At 34.9% G+C, this 18856-nt stretch overlaps 1 protein-coding gene across 5 annotated transcripts in view; it reads right to left on the bottom strand.

The window, feature by feature from the left end:
* Positions 1-18856, bottom strand: part of BDP1 (BDP1 general transcription factor IIIB subunit) — a 95153-nt gene continuing 76297 nt past the window's right edge. For 3 of the 5 annotated variants that reach the window (XM_086699335.1, XM_086699345.1, XM_086699328.1), the window contains exons 36-39: positions 16758-16791; positions 15840-16107; positions 15130-15379; positions 7067-9775 (exon numbers count right to left, since the gene is read on the bottom strand). In XM_086699335.1, the coding sequence (XP_086555461.1) occupies positions 9647-9775; positions 15130-15379; positions 15840-16107; positions 16758-16791 (681 nt within the window). In that variant the 3' untranslated portion in view covers positions 7067-9646. Of the gene's footprint in view, positions 108-7066; positions 9776-15129; positions 15380-15839; positions 16108-16757; positions 16792-18856 lie in introns of those variants that run through there. The other 2 variants (XM_086699352.1, XM_086699361.1) reach the window with 2 other exon arrangements.

Raw genomic sequence — 18856 nt, forward strand, 5'->3', positions numbered from 1 at the left:
AGTCTTCCAGCTTTGTCTTCTCTTTCAGGTGTTTTGTTTTTGTTTTTGGCTATTTGGGGTGGGCTTCTTGAGATTCCGTATTAATTTTAGTATGGGTTTTTCTGTTTCTGAAAAAAAAAATGTCATTGGGGTTTTGATAGGGATTGCATTGAATCTGTTCACACTGGATAATATTGACATCTTAATGGGGCGCCTGGTTGGCTCAGGTCATGACCTCAAAGTCTGTGAGTTTGAGCCCTGCATCGGGCTCTGTGCTGACAGCTCAGAGCCTGGAGCCTGCTTCAGATTCTGTGTCTCCCTCGCTCTCTGCCCCTCCCCCACACATGCTAGCGCGCTCTCTCTCTGTCTCTCTCTCTCTCTCTCTCAGAAATAAACATTAAAAATTTTTTTTTTAAATATATTGACAACAGTATTAAGTTTTGCAGTCCATGGACATGGAATGTGTTACCAGGTATTTGTGTCTTTAATTTCTTTCAGCAATGTTTTGTAGTTTTCATTGGGCAAGTTTTACACCTCCTTGGTTAATTCTTATTTTATGCTTTTGGTATTTTATTATTTTTGATATTATTGTAAATGGAAATTGTCTCTGTAATTTCCTTTTCAACTTGTTCATTATTAGTGTATGAAAATCCAATTGGTCTTTGTGTGTTGACTTTGTATCCTGCTCTTTGCTGAATTCATTTATTCTAACAGTATCCTGCTACTTTGCTGAATTCATTTATTCTAACAACGTTTTTTTGGCGGGGGTGGATCTTTAGGGATATTCTACATACTTCTCATCTGCAAAGAGATCATTTTACTTCTTCCCTTCCAATTTGAATGCCTTTTATTTCTCATTTTTGCCTAATTGCTCTGGCTAGGACTTCCAGCATTATGTGAATAGCAGTGGCAAAAGTGGACCTTCTTGCCTTGTTCCTTATCTTCAGAGGAAACACTTTCAGTCTTTCATCACTGACTATGATGTTTGCTGTGCATTTTTCATATGCAGCCTTTATGATGTTAAAGTAGTTTTCTTGTATCCTTAGTTGATTGTTTTTATTATGAATGAGTGTTGAATTTTGTGAAATGTTTTTCTGCATCATTTGAAATGATCATGTGTGTCTTTTTTTCTTCTTTATTCTGTTAATGTGGTATATTTCATTGATCAGTTTTGGTATGTTGAACCATCATCTTTGCATTCCAGGAATAAGCCCCACTTGGTCATGATGTATAATCCTTTTTATTATGGTGAATTCAGTTTACCAGTATTGTATTGAGGATTTTGCATCAACATACATAAGGGTATTGGTCTGTAAGGTTCTTGTGTCGTTGTCTGGGTTTGGAATCAGGATAATGGCCTCAGAAAGCATCAGGAAGTGTTCTCATCAATTTTTTGTAGAAGTTTGAGAATGATTGGTATTAGTTCTTCTTTAAATGTTTGGTAGAATTACTGAAGCCACAAAGTCCTTTTTGTCTGGAGTTTGTTTTTGATTACTGATTCAATCTTTTTACTGTATATCTATTCAAATTTTGTCTGGAGTTTGTTTTTTTGTTGTTGTTGTTTGTTTTAAAGAGAGAGAGACACCACGAGCAGAGGAGAGGGGTAGAAGGAGAGAAAATCTTAAGCAGGCTTCACACTCAGCGCGGATCCCAACACGGGGCTTGATCCAATGACCCTGGGATCATGACCTGAGCTAAAATCAAGAGCCAGACTCTCAACTGACAGAGCCACCCAGGCACTTCTCAAGTTTTCGATTTCCTTGCAATGTAGTCTTGATAGGTTTTGTTTCTAGGGATTTGTCCCATTTCATCTAGGTTATCCAGTTTGTTGGTGTGGAGTTGTTCATAGTGTTGTTTACTTTTTTACTTTAGGGAATACGATATTTCAGCTTTCATAATGGAAATAAAGATGTTTTTACCTCTTTCTCTCATAAATGATCCCAAAGCAACAAAGGAGCACAAAAAAGAATTCATATCCCACCTTCAGTTAAACTAGGACACATGTGAAGACAGTAAGCAAAAATAGGAATGATAAATTTAGCAGAAAAAAGGAAGCTGAAATCTAAGTGCTTGCAGTGGAAGATAAAAACAAGTAACAAGTCAGTTTGCCTCCCAGAAATCCCTGCAAGGCTCAGAAATTGGTGGCACCAGCAACAGAGAAAGGTGTGGATGGATGTGGGGAGAAGCGGTGGAGACCAAGAAACAGTGGAACTACTTGGAAATCTGTATAAGAAGTAATTAGAACCCTGGGTTTCCATTCCCACTTTGCCCAGGAGAAATTTTCTGGAGAAATTGCCATCTCAGAAATTTCAAATATAGGGACATTAGACAAGAGTGAAGTGCCAGACTGAAATCAAAAAGATTAAAAGTTTGGAGGCCAAATCAAGAAAACCCTGTTCCCCACCTTCTTTTTTCCTCCAAGGTCTCAAATGCTGGCTACCAGCATTTATCTACAAGTCCATATAGAAGTTTATATAGAAGTCTAGAGAAACCTTAACACTTAACAGAAAAGATCAACAGTGACATTTGAAGTTCCCCAATGGAAAAATTCCTTAGAAAATAATGCATCTACAGTGTACCTCCAAATTGGCATGTCCTATCTATCTATAATCAATTAAGCTTGTAAAAGCTCCCAATCAACATTTTAGAAACTTTCTCTAACATATACATGGATAGCCAAGGATCAACAGGCATTTGAGAAAGTTTTCAGCATGAAAAAAAGATACCCACCTCAACCAAGAAAACCTCAGAAGAAACCAGTAGTAAAAGGAACAGAATAAACTGCAACATCCTTAGAGAAATGAAAATATATGCCATTCATGAAACAAGAACAGGATTATGAAAAAAATTTTAAAAGCTTCTGGAAATAAATATATGAAATCAAGAATTTTAATCTGTAGAAGGGAAGGAAACATGGAAGTAAAAATTTTTTTTAATGTTCATTCTGAGAGACAGAGTGAGCGAACAAGTCAGCATGAGCAAGGGAGGGGCAGAGGAAGAGCATCCCAAGCAGGCTCCCAGCTACAGCGCAAAGTCTGATGTGAGGCTTGACCTCATGACTGGCTCAATCTCATGACTGTGACATCATGACCTGAGCCAAAATCAAGAGTCAGACGCTTAACTGACTGAGCCAGCCAGGCACCCCTGGAAATAAAATTTTAAGCCTCATTTCCAATTTAAAATTTGGTAGAAATATAATCAAAGCTAGAGATTACAAGCTTTAATTAGTCACTTAATGAGAAATTATTAAGATGGGAAAACATGTCATAAGGAAACAAGATACTCTGCTAGATAAATTTATTAGATAAATGAGAGGTTAGCAATTATTTCCTGATTGGCATTTACCTTCAGTTTATTCTTAATGTTATACTTATCTAAAGTTTTAGTGGTTTATACTTGTGTATCTTACTATAATTGAGTTTTTAACTCTATTTGCTAAAGGCAAATAGCATTGCTATAATATTGAAAGGCTTCCTTTAATAGACCCAAGGGTTGCTTTTAAACCTTAAGACTATGGGGGCGCCTGGGTGGTTCAGTCGGTTGGGCGTCCGACTTCAGCTCAGGTCATGATCTCACAGTCCATGAGTTCAAGCCCCACATGAGGCTCTGTGCTGACAGCTCAGAGCCTGGAGCCTGCTTCAGATTCTGTGTCTCCCTCTCTCTCTGCCCCTCCCCTGCTCATGCTCTGTCTCTCCCAGTCTCAAAAATAAATAAAAATATTTTTTTAAAAATTAAAAAAAAATAAACCTTAAGACTATGAATGGGTGCTATAGAAAACTGTTGTTAAAATCTTTATCATAATACAAAAATCGTGTTTTAATATTTTAGCAATAAACAATTAGAAAATAAACACCATTTATAACACCATTTATAAATGGTTTTAAAAACATTTATAATGTCATCAAAGAGCATCAAGTCTTGGGGCTCCTGGCGGGCTTACTTGGTACGGCATATGACTTTTGATCTTGGGGTTGTGGGTTTGAGCCCCACGATGGGTATAGATTACATTAAAAAATCTTTTAAAAAAAAGAACATAAGTACTTAGAAATGTAACAAATGAGGTAACACTAGTATGGATTTACACAAGAGAAATAAAAACATGTCTACAAAAAGATTTGCATAAGAATATATAAACAGTCCCCTAGGAAAATGAACAGGAAATTATGGTGTATTCGTATAATGTGGTATACTCATAACATAGAATAAAACTCAGCAGCAAAAGCAAACTGCTAACAGGGATGAATCCCAAAAACATTGAGCGGAAGTAACCAGATAGAAAAAAACGGGCAGTGTGTGATTCCACAAAGTTTAAGTCCAAGCAAAACTAATCTCTAGGTGACAGAGGGGAAAGAGCTTAAGGGAACTTCCTGGCATGATGGAAATGTTTGTTTTGCAGGGTAGTTACAAAGGTGTATGCATTGTCCTTGCTCAAAGTGAATACTTCAGATCTGTGTATCTTATTAAATGTAAACTATGCCTTAAAACTGTTAACTGCAGGGGTGTCTGGGTGGTTCAGTCGGTTAAGCATCTGACTCTTGATCTTGGCTCACGTTATGATCTCATGGTTCTTCAGATCAAGACCCACGTCAGCTCTGTGCAGACAGTGCAAAGCTTCCTTGGGATTCTCTCTCCCTCTCTCTCCGCCCCTCCCGTGCGTGTACTCCCTCCCTCCCTCTCTCTCTCTCTCTCAAAACAAATAAATACATAAAAATATTTTTTTTTAATTTTTTTTTCAATGTTTATTTATTTTTGGGACAGAGAGAGACAGAGCATGAACGGGGGAGGGGCAGAGAGAGAGGGAGACACAGAATCGGAAACAGGCTCCAGGCTCCGAGCCATCAGCCCAGAGCCTGACGCGGGGCTCGAACTCACGGACTGTGAGATCGTGACCTGGCTGAAGTCGGATGCTTAACCGACTGCGCCACCCAGGCGCCCCATAAAAATATTTTTAATTAAAAAAAGATTAATAGAAACTGCAGATATGAGAACCGTGAAAATGAAAAGGACAAAATTATCAAAACAATAATATAAGAACATTTCCCAGAAGGGAAGTAAATGAAGATTCCATATTAAAAAGATCCATTAAGTTTCCAGCAGCATGAATTTAGGGGCGGGAAAGGAAGGCAAGCTTACACCAAAGTTCATTATTGTGAACAATACCAGGTCATAAAACTGTAAACAGGCAAGCCACTTTCAAAGGATAGATAGGGAATCAGAATGGAAACTGCAAACTGGAAGACAATGGAGCAGGCCTTTAAAATGACATGAAAAGCATTTTCAAATTATTCAGGATTTTTATTCATAGCCTGAGAGTAGAATAAAGAAATTTCAGACACGAAATGTCTTAAATAATATTATCACCCATGTATCCTCTTGCCGTAAACAGTGGAGGATATACCCACCAAAAAAATCAAGAAAGACAATGGCATGGGCACTACAGAGAATCTAAACCAGGAAAGAAGGGTAGGAAGTTCATAGAGAAATGGCGAAGGGCAGTACCACAATGACAGCTGTACTGCACATAAAGACCTATGAAGCCACTAGACCAGTTACAGTAGGAAGAAAGACGTCCATAAAGTTTTCCAGGAAAAAAAGCAAACTGTTTATCTGACAGTTTGGCCACGTGGAAAATTATATGGAGAGGCATTTTGAAGCAATTATTAACTACAAGAAAAACAAAAGGTTGCACCATAAATGTCACTTTAGTACATAATGTGGTACAGCATTGAATAATTACAATTAATACAGTAACAATATTGAATATGGATTAAGCCATAATTGTAACATATTAAGAGGGAAGGCATGGAAGGGAGAGTTTAAGAAAGCTAATACTCTTTTTTTTTATTTTTGAGAGAGCGTGCACACATGCGAGACAGAAGGGGAGGGGCAGAGAGAGAGGGAGAGAGAAAGACACAAAATCCAAAACAGGCTCCATGCTGTCAGTGCAAAGCCTTATTGTGGGGCTCAAACCCATGAATCATGAGATCACAACCTGAGATGAAGTCAGGCGCTCAACCAACTGAGCCACCCAGGTCCCAAGAAAGCTAAGTCAATTCACAATGCCTAATATTCATAAGTAAGAGATTAACAGAATAACCACATTTAGAAATATGTAATAACAGAAGAAATAGCTAGTTTGAAATCTAGCACTACTTTACTTTTTAAGCCATGTACAATTTTTTTAATATGAAATAATGCATATTAAAAGGTTAGTACTGTGCCTAGCATAATAAATGGTAACCTATTGTTTTAAAAAAGTGAGTTTTTAAAAATCCAGGCAGGGGGAAATGAGAGTAACAAGTCAGAATTTTAGCCACAAATTTAGCTTTGCATTGATAAAGAAAACAACATAAGGATACACACAGCCCACATAAAATATCAGACCAGTTGAACAGAAGCCCAATTATTCCTGGCACTGAAGTCAAATGTCTCCTACAGATTCTAAGTAGGATATTGGGTAATAAAACTTTTTAAAAGTCTGTAACATCATTATAGTAAAAATAACAATTTCTTTAGGCTTTTGCACTATTTGACATAATATCCCTAACCTCAAGCAGACAAAACAATGTAGGCGGCCCATATACATAGCTCTTTGATGATGTGACCAAATTCAATATAAAAATTCTATCTGGAGAAATGACTAGACTGCCCTTTAGGAAAATTTCTACAAATATTTCTCTCAGCCAAATTTTTTGACCAGCTAATATTTTGCCAATATTCACTTCAGAAGTCCAGGATTATATTATGTTCAGGACTAAAGTTTCCCATTTGTCTTTCTCTACAGAGAAAACAAAATGGGAAGAGAAAAAAGAGTGAAAGAGATTGAGAGTTCTTGTACCTAAAAATTCATTATATAAGCAAAAAAGCAACTCTCCACATGTCCTAAGTGGGAATGAGGGGAAAGGATATTCTTTATTCTTACAAGATCAAAAAAATATCCTTCACAGCAAGCGTATCAGATAAAAGATTAATTCTTCCAGGTATACCATATTTTTATGGAAGGATGAAAGCTGTAGGTGAAAAACTGACAAGTTTTGGTTAATTAAACATTAATATCTTTCAGTTATTAATAAAAACACAACCGAAATAGTATAAAATAACTTTTATTTACATAATTTATACCTATAGAACATAACTGCTTTCTTTAGAACAAGAAAATTTACAAATGACAGATATTGCTTTTTGTCAAAAACTCCTTCAAGCAAGAGAGTATACACATGGTCACTTCTATTTCAAATAATATGGTCAACAGTGGATATTCATAATTTTTTCTGTGCCTCAATCATTTACCAACAATTAGGCTTTTAAACCATCATGTTGATTGCTTGCTAAGACCTAAGTTTTCAGGAGGAAAAGTCAAGAAAACAAAACCATTATTCATACCTCTTTTAAGATTTATACAATTCTTCACAACATCATCTTTACATGAATCAGATTAAATATAGGTGTCACTAATTCTTTCCACTTTGTAAGGTAAAGACACTGATTACGTTTTCTCATTTTCCCAGATTAGTTTTAAGGATATAATAGTAGGACAATTTAGCTGGCTGACTTGATTCTCTAACACAATGAATGCCCAAAGATAAAATTATTTCTTATACAGTAAGAAATTATATCTTCCATAAAACCAATTCATTATAGATGTACAAGACAGATGTTAGCAAAGTTAAAAAATAAATATTACACAAGGGATAAAATAATAGTTTAACTGTGGCAACTTAACACTGAAACTAACATTAACTGAATGAAAGAAACTTTCAGAATATGAGACTTTAAAAAATTTTATAAAAACAGGGCATTAAAATGGCAATGTGATTTAATACCATGATTTTTTTGTGACATCTTAATCACACAAAATAAATTAATGCATACCTATTGAGAATTTCCACTCAGATTTATAGATACTCCTTTATGACAAAAAAGTTAAATTGTAAATTTCACTGTAAAGCAATGAATAAGCTGTTATTGTTGAGCCATATCCGATTTTACTAATGAACTCAAAAATTGGCCACAATTTTTTTCAATATACAGTTATCTAGACATTAAAATATTTTCCCAGCTGAAATACTGATCATTTTGTAATGCAATCAATCAACACAGTTTTAACTGTGATGTACAACTCATAACTTCAATGATGAATATTTCATAGATAAGATACAGATGTCAGCACCTTAAGGTATGAAAATTGCTGTCTAACGTAGGGGTCAAACTAAAAGCCCAATCCAGCCATGTCAATCACTTAAGTGTCCCCTGGCTATTTGCACACTGAAATAGCAGAGTTTAGTAGTTGCCACAGATTCCTTCTGGCCCACAAGTTCAAAAATATTTTCTGGAAAATATTTTGACTCCTGCTCTGAGGCTTTTCAAATAGAAGATTAAATCTGCTTTTAAGAAGTTTGATTTGAACAACCACCAAAGATTTGCTTGGGTGGATAATGGAATTACATATGTAAATAACAAAATTTCAAAATTAAAAACAACCCTTAAATTAATACTGATGATAATCACTGAACAAAATCTTATTATCTTATTTTCTGCTTTAACATCACAATTATGTTCGATGCTTAAAGGTCTGAGTGTTCCTTAAGCAAAATTTAATGGGGGGAAAAAAAACTATCAAGAAATCAGTTTTTTAAAAAAGGAATGTGTATAAGCGTATGTGTGTGTAAAGGGGATTGAGTTTTGTATGTAAATCTCCCTCATAAATTAAGGGTTTTTCCCCCAATCAAATCCTGAGATTATCCAAGAAATAACAAAAACCAAAAATTCACAGTACAAATTCAATATACTAAACTATGAGAAAATATGTATTCAAAACATATACTATCCAAATACTTTAGTGATATAACTTTAAATATCTTTAAAATTAAAGAGGGAAAAGGGACAAACATAAATTTGTCAATGCCTTCTTTACCCATAATCTGAGTGGTGAAAATAATTAAAACTGAATATTCTTTTAAATAAACAATTTAAAAATAAATAAACTTTTTGATGTTTCGTCTTTATAAATAATAAGTTTAAATACTACTTACTTGTTCAATTAGGACTAATGTTACATCAACATCAATTAGAAAAATACATATTTTCCAGTCAAATAGATGAAAATAGAAAAGTTTTTAACATTTACCATACTAAAGTGGAGTTTCACAATATGCTTTCATATACCGAGAGGCAACTGAAAAGGCCTTCAGCAAAACCAACAAAGAACAACAACAACAACAACAACAAAAAAAAACCTCCCACCCCCAAAAAAAGACCCCAGAAAAAAACCTTTACAAAAGAAGTTCACTAAGTGTTAAATACAATCCACCTCCGAATACTTGGGCACTGTGATTTATACATAAACATTTATCCAAAACACTCCAGAATGTCCATGTATGTTCAGCACAGGAAGAGTAAAAATGTAAACAAGAGAAGCTTTTCTGTCTCAGAAGCAGTCTTAATTGCTTTGTATTTCCAAAATGCTGAATCAATCAGAATGAAAGGAACCTCAGCAATGTTTTCCAATGATTATAAAAGCTTCAAATCAAGCTCATTAAATATTTAAAGTCAATCTAAAGAAAAACAGCCAGTGATGCTTTTTTCTAAATACTGCTTAGGTGATATAATTGACTCTGGAAATCCTAGACTTTGAAAAAAAAAAAAAAAACAACAAAAAAGTCTTTTATTATGTTTCATCCACTTCAATAAATATATCACTAAAAAAATATTCAGAGACTGTGGTTGGCCCCTCTTCAGGTGCCCGGGTTTGGCCAGTTTTACATTCCTCTTTTGGTAAGGGACGATCACAAGAAACCTAAAAAGATTAAAAAAAATAATAATAAGCATGCAATATAACATTTATATATTGGTAGTGGTAGTCTAAATTGATACTGCTTTTCCCTATCAGTTTAAACTACCACAAAGCAATACAGTGAGAGTTTTAAGTATGTTCATGCTCATTGACCAAATAATTTCATTTCTATGCTGTTATATTAGGGAAACAATACAAAACATAGTAAGAGTTTTATGAATAAGGTAACCTTTCAAGCATTAGTTTTAATAAAACTGGACTCAACATAAAACAGCAGGCATGATTAGATTAATTACAGTATACACGAGGTCCATTATTTTACCCTAATTTCCACAAAAAAATTTTAATATAGAAAAAACTAACATTATCAAATCTGTAATGAAAAGTTTTAATAATCTGCATAAGAAGAGACAGACCCATGGAGCGCCTGGGTGGCTCAGTTGATTAAGCAGCCAGCTTCGGCTCAGGTCATGGTCTCACGGCTTGTGAGTTTGAGGCCTGCGTTGGGCTCTGTGCTGACAGTTCAGAGCCTGGAACCTGCTTCAGATTCTGTGTCTCCCTCTCTGTCCCTCCCCAACTCGTGCTCTGTCTCTCTCAAAAATAAATAAACATTAAAAAAAAATTTTTTTTAAATAGAAAAGAATAGACCCACAAAACAGAACAGTATTCAAGGAAACATTACAAATTAAAGCAATCCTATCAAAAATTAGCATACTTAGAAATCTATGACAAATTAAGACATAGGAACAGATATATGTATCAATGAAAAAGACTAGAAATATCCCCAACACATAAAGGTGGAAATTTAGTATCTGAGAAAAGTGACATTTCAAAAAAAAAAAAAAAGAAGGAAAATTGTATTATTTTTAAAATTATGTTGGACAACTGTATAACCATCTCAGGGGAAAAAAAAAAAGTCAAACCTATATCCTCAACCAAATAAATTCTAGATTAATTAAAAGATGTAAATGTAGGGGCTCCTGGGTGGCTCAGTCAGTTAAGTGTCTGACTTCAAGTCAGATCATGATCCTGACTTCGAGCCCTGTGTCAGGGTCTGTGCTGACAGCTCAGAGCCTTGAGCCTACTTTGGATTCTGTGTCTCTCTCTCTCTGCCCCTTCCCTGCTTGCACTCTGTCTCTCTCTCAAAAATAAACATTGAAAAAAATAATCTACTCTAAAATATCATGGGAAAACACTTTCATAATCCTGGACTAAGGGAGGAGTGTCTTTTTAAATGACCAGAAAGGAAGAAGCCATAAAAGGAAAGAGTGATAAATTCATCTATGTAAAAATAAAAAAACATCTGCATGGCAAAAACTACATACACAAAATCAAAAGATAAAGGACATACAGGTTAAAAAAAAACAAAAAAACAATAAACAAAACAAAACCATGTACAACCTTTGTCACAAAAGGTTTTCTTTAAGAGCTTCTACAAATCAATATGAAAAAGACTAATAAACCAAACATACGAACAGATGGTTCAGAGAAAACAAGTGATTCAAATACATGAAGGGGTGATCAACTTCACTCATATATACTCATTAAATCTATGAAGAATGTCATAAGTGAAAAAAATTGATTATGTGCTAGCGTGAGGAAAAAGGCCCTCTCATATACTACTGATAAAAATAGAAACGGATATATTCGCTATGGAAGACAATCAAGTAATATCTGTCAAAAGAATGATCATTCCTTTTGATCAGCAATTCTATTTCTAGGAAGGAATTCAACCTATGGATAAAAGTGTAAAATCACTCATTTCTAAGTTAGATATTATCACATTATGTGAACTACCAAATCATTAGGAATAACCTAAATGGTTACCAGTGTGAGACCAATATTGCTCTATGGTACACGCAAACAATGGAGTATGATATAGTCATTAAAAATAATGAGGGCATTCTTGGGCACTTATTCCTCAAAAATGAACTTACATCCACACAAGAACTTGCATATGAATGTTCACAGCAGCTTTATCCATAATAGGCAAAAATTGAAAATAACCCAGATGTCCTTCAACTGGTGAAAGGATAAACATGAGAATTCTATTCAGCATTAAAAAGGAACAAATACATAAAACCATCTGGATGACTCTCTAGGGAACTATGCTGAGTGGGGAAAAAAGCTAATTCCAAAGGTATGATTCCATTTACACAACTGTATACAACATTCCACTTACATAACATTCTTTGAATGACAAATTTAATGGTGTAGAACAGGTTGCCAGAAGTTAAGGAGAGTAGAGGGAGTGCAATGGAAGTGTGTCTATAAATGGCAACACAAAGAATCTCTGCGGTGACAGAACTCTTTTGTAGCTTGACTGTGGCATTGTTGTTATCCTGGTTGTGATACCGTACCATACTTTTGCAAGACGTTAACATTGGGGAAAAATGGATAAAAGGTGTATGGGATCTCTGTATTGTCTTTTAAAACTGCATGTGAGTCTACAATTATCCCAAAATAAAAAGTTTAATTTAAATTAAAAAAAAAAAAAAAAAAGATGGGGTGCCTGGGTGGTCAGTTGGTTGAGCGTCCAACCCTTGATTTCAGCCCAGGTCATGATCTCAGTTGGTGGGATGGAGCTCTGCGATGGGCTATGCGCTGATAGTGGAGAGTGCTTGGGATTCTCTTTCTCTCTCCCTGTCTCTCTGCCTCTCCCCTACCCACGCTCTCTCTCAAAATAAACATTTTAAAAAAGAGAGAGAGACTGAGACAGAGAAGGAGTAAGCTCTTTATATACTGTTTTGCAAAGATCTTTAAGACAGACTGTTATGGTGAAAACAGCAAGGAAGAACAGTATGCTGCTATTTATGAAACAAAAAGAAGAAAAATGTTTATATTTGTGTACACATAAAACATCTCTGGAAAAGTAAACCAACAGCTGATTAACAGCATACACTTATAAAAAGGGGAAACAAGGAAGCTAAAGGACAGATGTCAGAAACTTTGTAAACTTTTTTTGTAGATTATGAATTTGAAAACCTGTAGAATATAGTACTTATTCACAAAAAATAATAAAATAGCAATTTGAGAATTAGTCTTGCCTCACTCTATACCAAAGTCAATAACCATGAACAGAGTTCGTTTTAAAACTGATTACTGAACATTTTATACCTTGGGGAAAAACTCACACCCCCACTCACTCTGTATCTCTCAAAAATAAATAAACGTAAAAAAAATAAAAAATAAAACTTATGCATATTAAAAAACCTCCAAAATTTTATTTATTTATTTTTTTAATGGTAGAAATTTAAAGTTTTACTGACGATATATTTTACTAAAAATGAAAATTGTATTTTAAAACAGGAAGTAGGGGTGCCTGGTTGACTCACTCGGCCAAGTGTCTGATTCTTGGTTTTGGCTCAGATCATGATCTCGTGAGTTTGAGCCCCACGTCGGGCTCCACGCCAACAGGGCTGAGCCTTGCGATTCTCTCTCTGCCTCTCTCCCACTCTCTCTCTCAAAAATAAAGTAAAAAAAAAAAAAAACCCATGAAGTAAATGAGAGTAATGATGATACTAATAGGGGATAAACCATATAACCTGGAGGCAGCTTGGTACTGCTGAAGTAGTTAAAAAGTATTTCAGTAAATTCTTAACCTAATTCATGGAAGCCGTGGAACTTGGGCCCTTCTGTCACTTAACCTTCTGGGCCTGTGGGAGTAATACCATCAATATCTATCTTACAAGGATGTTTGTGTAAAAAAGAAGGTATTTGACAAGAATCTTGAGTATAGTAAGTGCTCAGTGAGTCATTACATTTTTACACATTGCTGGGTAACATGGTAGGAACCATGAACGTGGTGTCCAAGTGCCTGGAGTTTAGTAAATGCTGCATCTGATGAAAGTCAGCCTTTCTGTCTGCTCCCAATGTCTTCTCTCTCCACCTGTCACGGCAGTTATTGAATGTGTGAATGTGTGTTTGCTTCCCCAGTATTTGACGTCATGTCCAGACTCTGAAGGCAGTGGCTTCCAGATAATTGGCACAGAAACCAACGAACATTCTTCCCATTAATCTGTCTAATGTTGCCGACCTTGCTGCCTTAGTAGAAAGTTACAGAAATGCAAAATGTGATTCCTCTTTATGTAAAATGTATTTAGAATTCATCATAAAAAACCTCCAAAATTTTAAAAAATAAATGAATTTGAAAAAATTACCTGAAGCAAAGAGCTAAAGATACGTGGCTTTGTTACCTAAGGATCTGACATAAACTGGTGAGCAAACCACTAAGATCCCAAAAGCTATAAATAAGCAAAAGATAGGAACAAAACAGGAAGAAAAAAAAAAAAAGAGCAAGAGAGAGAGAGAGAAAATGTAGTAAATGTATGGGAAACAACCAAGCCACTAATAACTAAAGAAATGCAAATTAAACAAATGAAATGTCATTTCTACCCTCTACCGTTACATAAATTAGAAAAAATTTACTTTGAAGAGTAAGATCTAATGCTGGCAAGAATGTAATTTAACTGGCATAGCTACATTGCTGGTAATTATAATAACTGTTCTCCAAAGAAATTTGGCAATAATAAAGACTCATAAAATATTAGTCTCAGAAAATAATTCTAGGAAATATAAAACATTTAAAAATTTTTTAAAGATGGTTTTTATAAAAGTACTCCTTTTGAGGCTCATGCTATCCAATAGCTTTCCTGTGTTGAGTTCATAAGTAACCAACCCCAGTATTCTTCCAAAGTTTTTGATACAAGTTCATGTATTTTTCCATCCCACTAGTTGCCATATGAACAGCTTCAGAATATAGAGAAATGAAACATACAAATTCTAATCTTACCACTTCTTGAATTTAAAAATTTTTTTTTAATGTTTATTTATTTTTGAGAGAAATAGAGTGCCGGGGAGGGACAGAGAAGGAGGGGAACAGAGAATCCAAAGCAGGCTCCGTGCTGACAGCAGCAAGACTGAAGGGGGCTCAAACACACGAACGGTGGGATCATGACCTGAGCCAAAGTCAGATGTTCAACTGACTGAGCCACCCAGCCACCGCACCATTGCTTGAATTCTTATGGGTGCCAGGACATTTCCCCAAAAGCAAACAGAATGAAACTACTGCTTTGTTTTGCTTCCACAGGTTAAAAAACTTCTTTGCATTAAAGGAGTATCAGTTAAGTGTCCATTTATGACTAGCTTAATAGATCTGTACTAAAGGAGCTGTAACTTAATTCAACACCTACCTTCTTTCCCTTATAATGAGGTATGACGGGCAGGAGATGGACAAGCGATGCTCTGACATAATTTCTGACATCGAAAAGAAAATAACAATTGCCATGTTCTTCCTAGTTGAGTCTGATATCTAACCCATTCTATACAAATAATAAAATATGACAGTTATCACATACCTGAGCTGGTGAACTGCCAATATTCTCAGATTCGGTATTAACAACAACACTTGGAGATGGAAGCAGATCAGAGGACTCTTGGGTTTTTTTCTGGCTTTCATTGAGTGGATTTGATCTTTTCAAATTCTGTCTTAGTGTAGGTATAAAAGGCTTTAGGCGTTTCTTATTATAAACATGAGTAGGTTCATCAGACTCCAAACTATTCTTTGAACATATTAAAGACAAAAATCCCAGGGGTCTTCTGCCAGGTCTAGAAATGCAAATGCAAGCATATTCAAAGATATCCAGGAAGACACATTCTTAATACCAACTTCTTTTCTTTAATGCTAAAATGGCACATGTGATATACCACCTTAGTGGCATCAGCACGTGTACTACGTGTCATTATTATTCTGATCATTATTTATTCCATCATACCAGTAGCTACCTATGCAGATTTTCTACCTAAAAGTTAGTATCAGCATCTAAAGGTAAGCTCTTGTTATACAGAATGTTGTATTTGTCTGGAGTCTTGCAAAAATGTTGACATTACTGAATTTTCTTTGACAAAACTCCTCCCCTTTACATTACTGACAGAGGAATATGTTTATAAAACATCATCCTTAGTACTGGACTTAGTCTTTATGTTATATTTGTTGTGTAGAGGTTACATTTGTCCTTTGAGAGACAGAAATGGAAAGGAGCATTTGTTAAAGAGCTTCTCATGGTACCTGGATAATGGGGTTTTTGAAGCTGCTGTGGTGCTACCCATTTGTTCAGACTTTGAAGCAGCACCAGTTCCCTCTTCCTTATCAGAGACAATCATCTCATTCTGAGGTAACTGAGGTGTACTCGTTTCTGCATGCGTGTCTATTACTTCATCAAGAGACTGAGATCCTATACACTGCAAAGTTGGTTCAAGTTGCTCTTTCTGAGGTTCTGGAGTTGTATGTGTGCTTCCTGAGGTAGGGAAGGTATCTTGTCCCTTGTAAGACTCCCCTTCAAAAAACAAAGACAAATGGTAAGCATCCATCTTGAAATTTATATATCCAGTTGAACTGCAATATTTGAAGGAAAAAAATCAGGACATTCTATCATAAACCTACCCTAATAAGAGTAAGCTAAATTATAAGTTAATATATAAGTTATCGGGACTGTTAAGAATTGTAACTGGTACAAAGCTACGGTAACAGTTTCTGTATTCAGATACAAAATAGTCATATCAACCTATTTTTACCTAGAAAAGCTTTCTCTGTATGTGTGTGTGTGTGTATATATATATATATATATATATATATATATATATATATATATATATATATATGTATGTCTTTTCTAATCTCTGGGTAAACCTAAGGAACCATAAAAACTCCTTTATGCTCAGCTTTGTAATTCCTGAAATATAGTTGTTAAGCTTTTACAGGAAATTCTGTAGCCATATGGTTTTCTGTTATTACAGGATGAAAGTAGCTTATGTCTACGAAAGTGCCAAATCCAAGATCTCAGCTAAGAAGAAAAACTTCTAATAATAAAAGCAAAATACTTAGAGAAAGTAAGCAAGACTCTTCTTCAATTCCAAATTTGAATAGATGCATCAAAAATATCCAAAAATAACAAAATGTAATCACATTAAAATTTATTTCACTCACCTGTTTCCTCAACACTTATTTCCTCTGAACACCCCTGTTTTAAAAAAAAATTACAAAAAAAATTGAATCCATGTATCAAGTCAATCTTTCTATTTTTTTCTTTAATGTTTATTTTGAGACAGTGTGCATAAATGGCAGAGAGGCGGAGAGAGAGAATCCCAAGCAGGCTCTGCACTGTCAGCACAACGCCCACCATGGGCGTTCAATCTCACCAACCATGAGATCATGACCTGAGTCAAAATTAAGAGTCAGATACTGAACCCCCGACGTGCCTCCCACCCTCTTTTCTAACTAAAGAAAGTAGGTATCTCCCAGAAAGCTCGAGGGTAAAAGCTTATGAAAACTCTACCAAACACTTATAAAAAAGACACTGCTCCTATTCTTTCAACTGTTTTAGAGCACAGTGAAAGAGGGAAAGTTTCCAAATGCTTTTTATAAATCAAGGCTAATATTGATTCAAATTAACCAGTACAAAAATATCAGATGAAATGGTATAAACATAATTCAGCAACACATCAAGAGACTAACATAATAATCAAGCAGAGTTTATTTCAGGAATGCAAAGATGATTCAATATATGAAATCTAATATAATTCAACAGAACTGAGAAGAAAAATACTATCATCATATCTCTGTTTGTAGCGAAAGTGTCCAATAATATTCATACTTGGAAAAAACTTTACATTGAATAAAAAGACATTTTCTTAACACCATAAACTATAATTACTACAATTCAAAAACCAGCATCTCACTTCATAAACACTGGAAATATTCCCATTTAAGTCAGGAGTAAGAAAAATGTATCTACTATCAAGACTATTTTATGACCTTTTTTTTAAAATTATACTAGCCAATATAGTTAGAAAAGAGAAGGAAACTAAAGTTATATAAAGTAGATGAGAAGAATTAAAATTTTATTTGCAGATAATATGACTTTACTTAGAAAACCCAACAGAAACAAAAGAAAAATTACTGTATACGATGAGGGGAATTTAGTAAGCTCTCCAGATAGAAAAGAATTCAACGATAATAGCAACAAAAGATAAAATTCTTAGGTATAACCTAATAAGAAATGGAGAATTTAAATGAAGAGGAGATGAAAATACCACTAAAAGACATAAAAGAATAATTAAACAAATGAAAAGACATACCATGTTTTTGGATAAAGAAAAAAAATTCAACATCACAATTACGACATCAATTTTCCCTATCTTAAGTGGTCAAGTTAATATGATCCTAAAACAAGCATCAATAGGATTTTTTAAAGCTCTGAACAAGCTAATTATAGAATTAATATAGACTTTAAATCATCAAAATTCTAAAAGAAAACACAGGCAGCAACCTCTTTGACATTAGCCGTAGCAACTTCTTACTAGACACAATGCTATGGGCAAGCGAACAAAAACAAAAATGAATATTGGGACCTCATCAAGATAAAAAGCTTCTGCATGAAGTAAACAATCAACAAAACTAAAAGGCAGCCTATGGAATGGGAGAAGATAATTTCAAGTAACATATCTGATAAAGTTAAAAGGTAATATGCCAGATTCTATGAAGAATATATCAAACTCAACACCCAAAAAATGAACAATCCAGTTAAGAAATGGGCAGAAGACATGAATAGAAATTTGTCCAAAGAAGACACTCAGATACCTAACAGACACATGAAATGATGCTCAATATAACTCATCATCATGGAATTACAAATCAAAACCATGACGAGATACCACCTCACACCTACCAGTAGGGCTATAATTAACGCAGTAAACAACAGATGTTGATGAGGTTGCAGAGAAAGGGGAACCCTCTTACACTGCTGGTGGGAATGCAAACTAGGGCAGCCACTCTGGAAAACAGTGTGGAGGTTCCTCAAAAATTTAAAACTAGAACTACTGCACAACTTAGCAAGTGTACTACTAGGTATTTACACAAAGGATACATACAGATTCAAAGGGGTACATGCGCCCCAATATTTACAGCACCATTATCAACAATAGCCAAACTATGCAAAGAGCCCAAATGTCCATCGACTGAAGAAGTGTATTATGCTAAGCGAGGTAAGTCAGAGGAAGAAAAATACTGTACAATTTCACTCATAT

This window comes from Puma concolor, chromosome A1, assembly GCF_028749965.1.
Source record: "Puma concolor isolate L17-30 chromosome A1, mPumCon1.1.hap2, whole genome shotgun sequence".
NCBI classification, from domain to species: domain Eukaryota; kingdom Metazoa; phylum Chordata; class Mammalia; order Carnivora; family Felidae; genus Puma; species Puma concolor.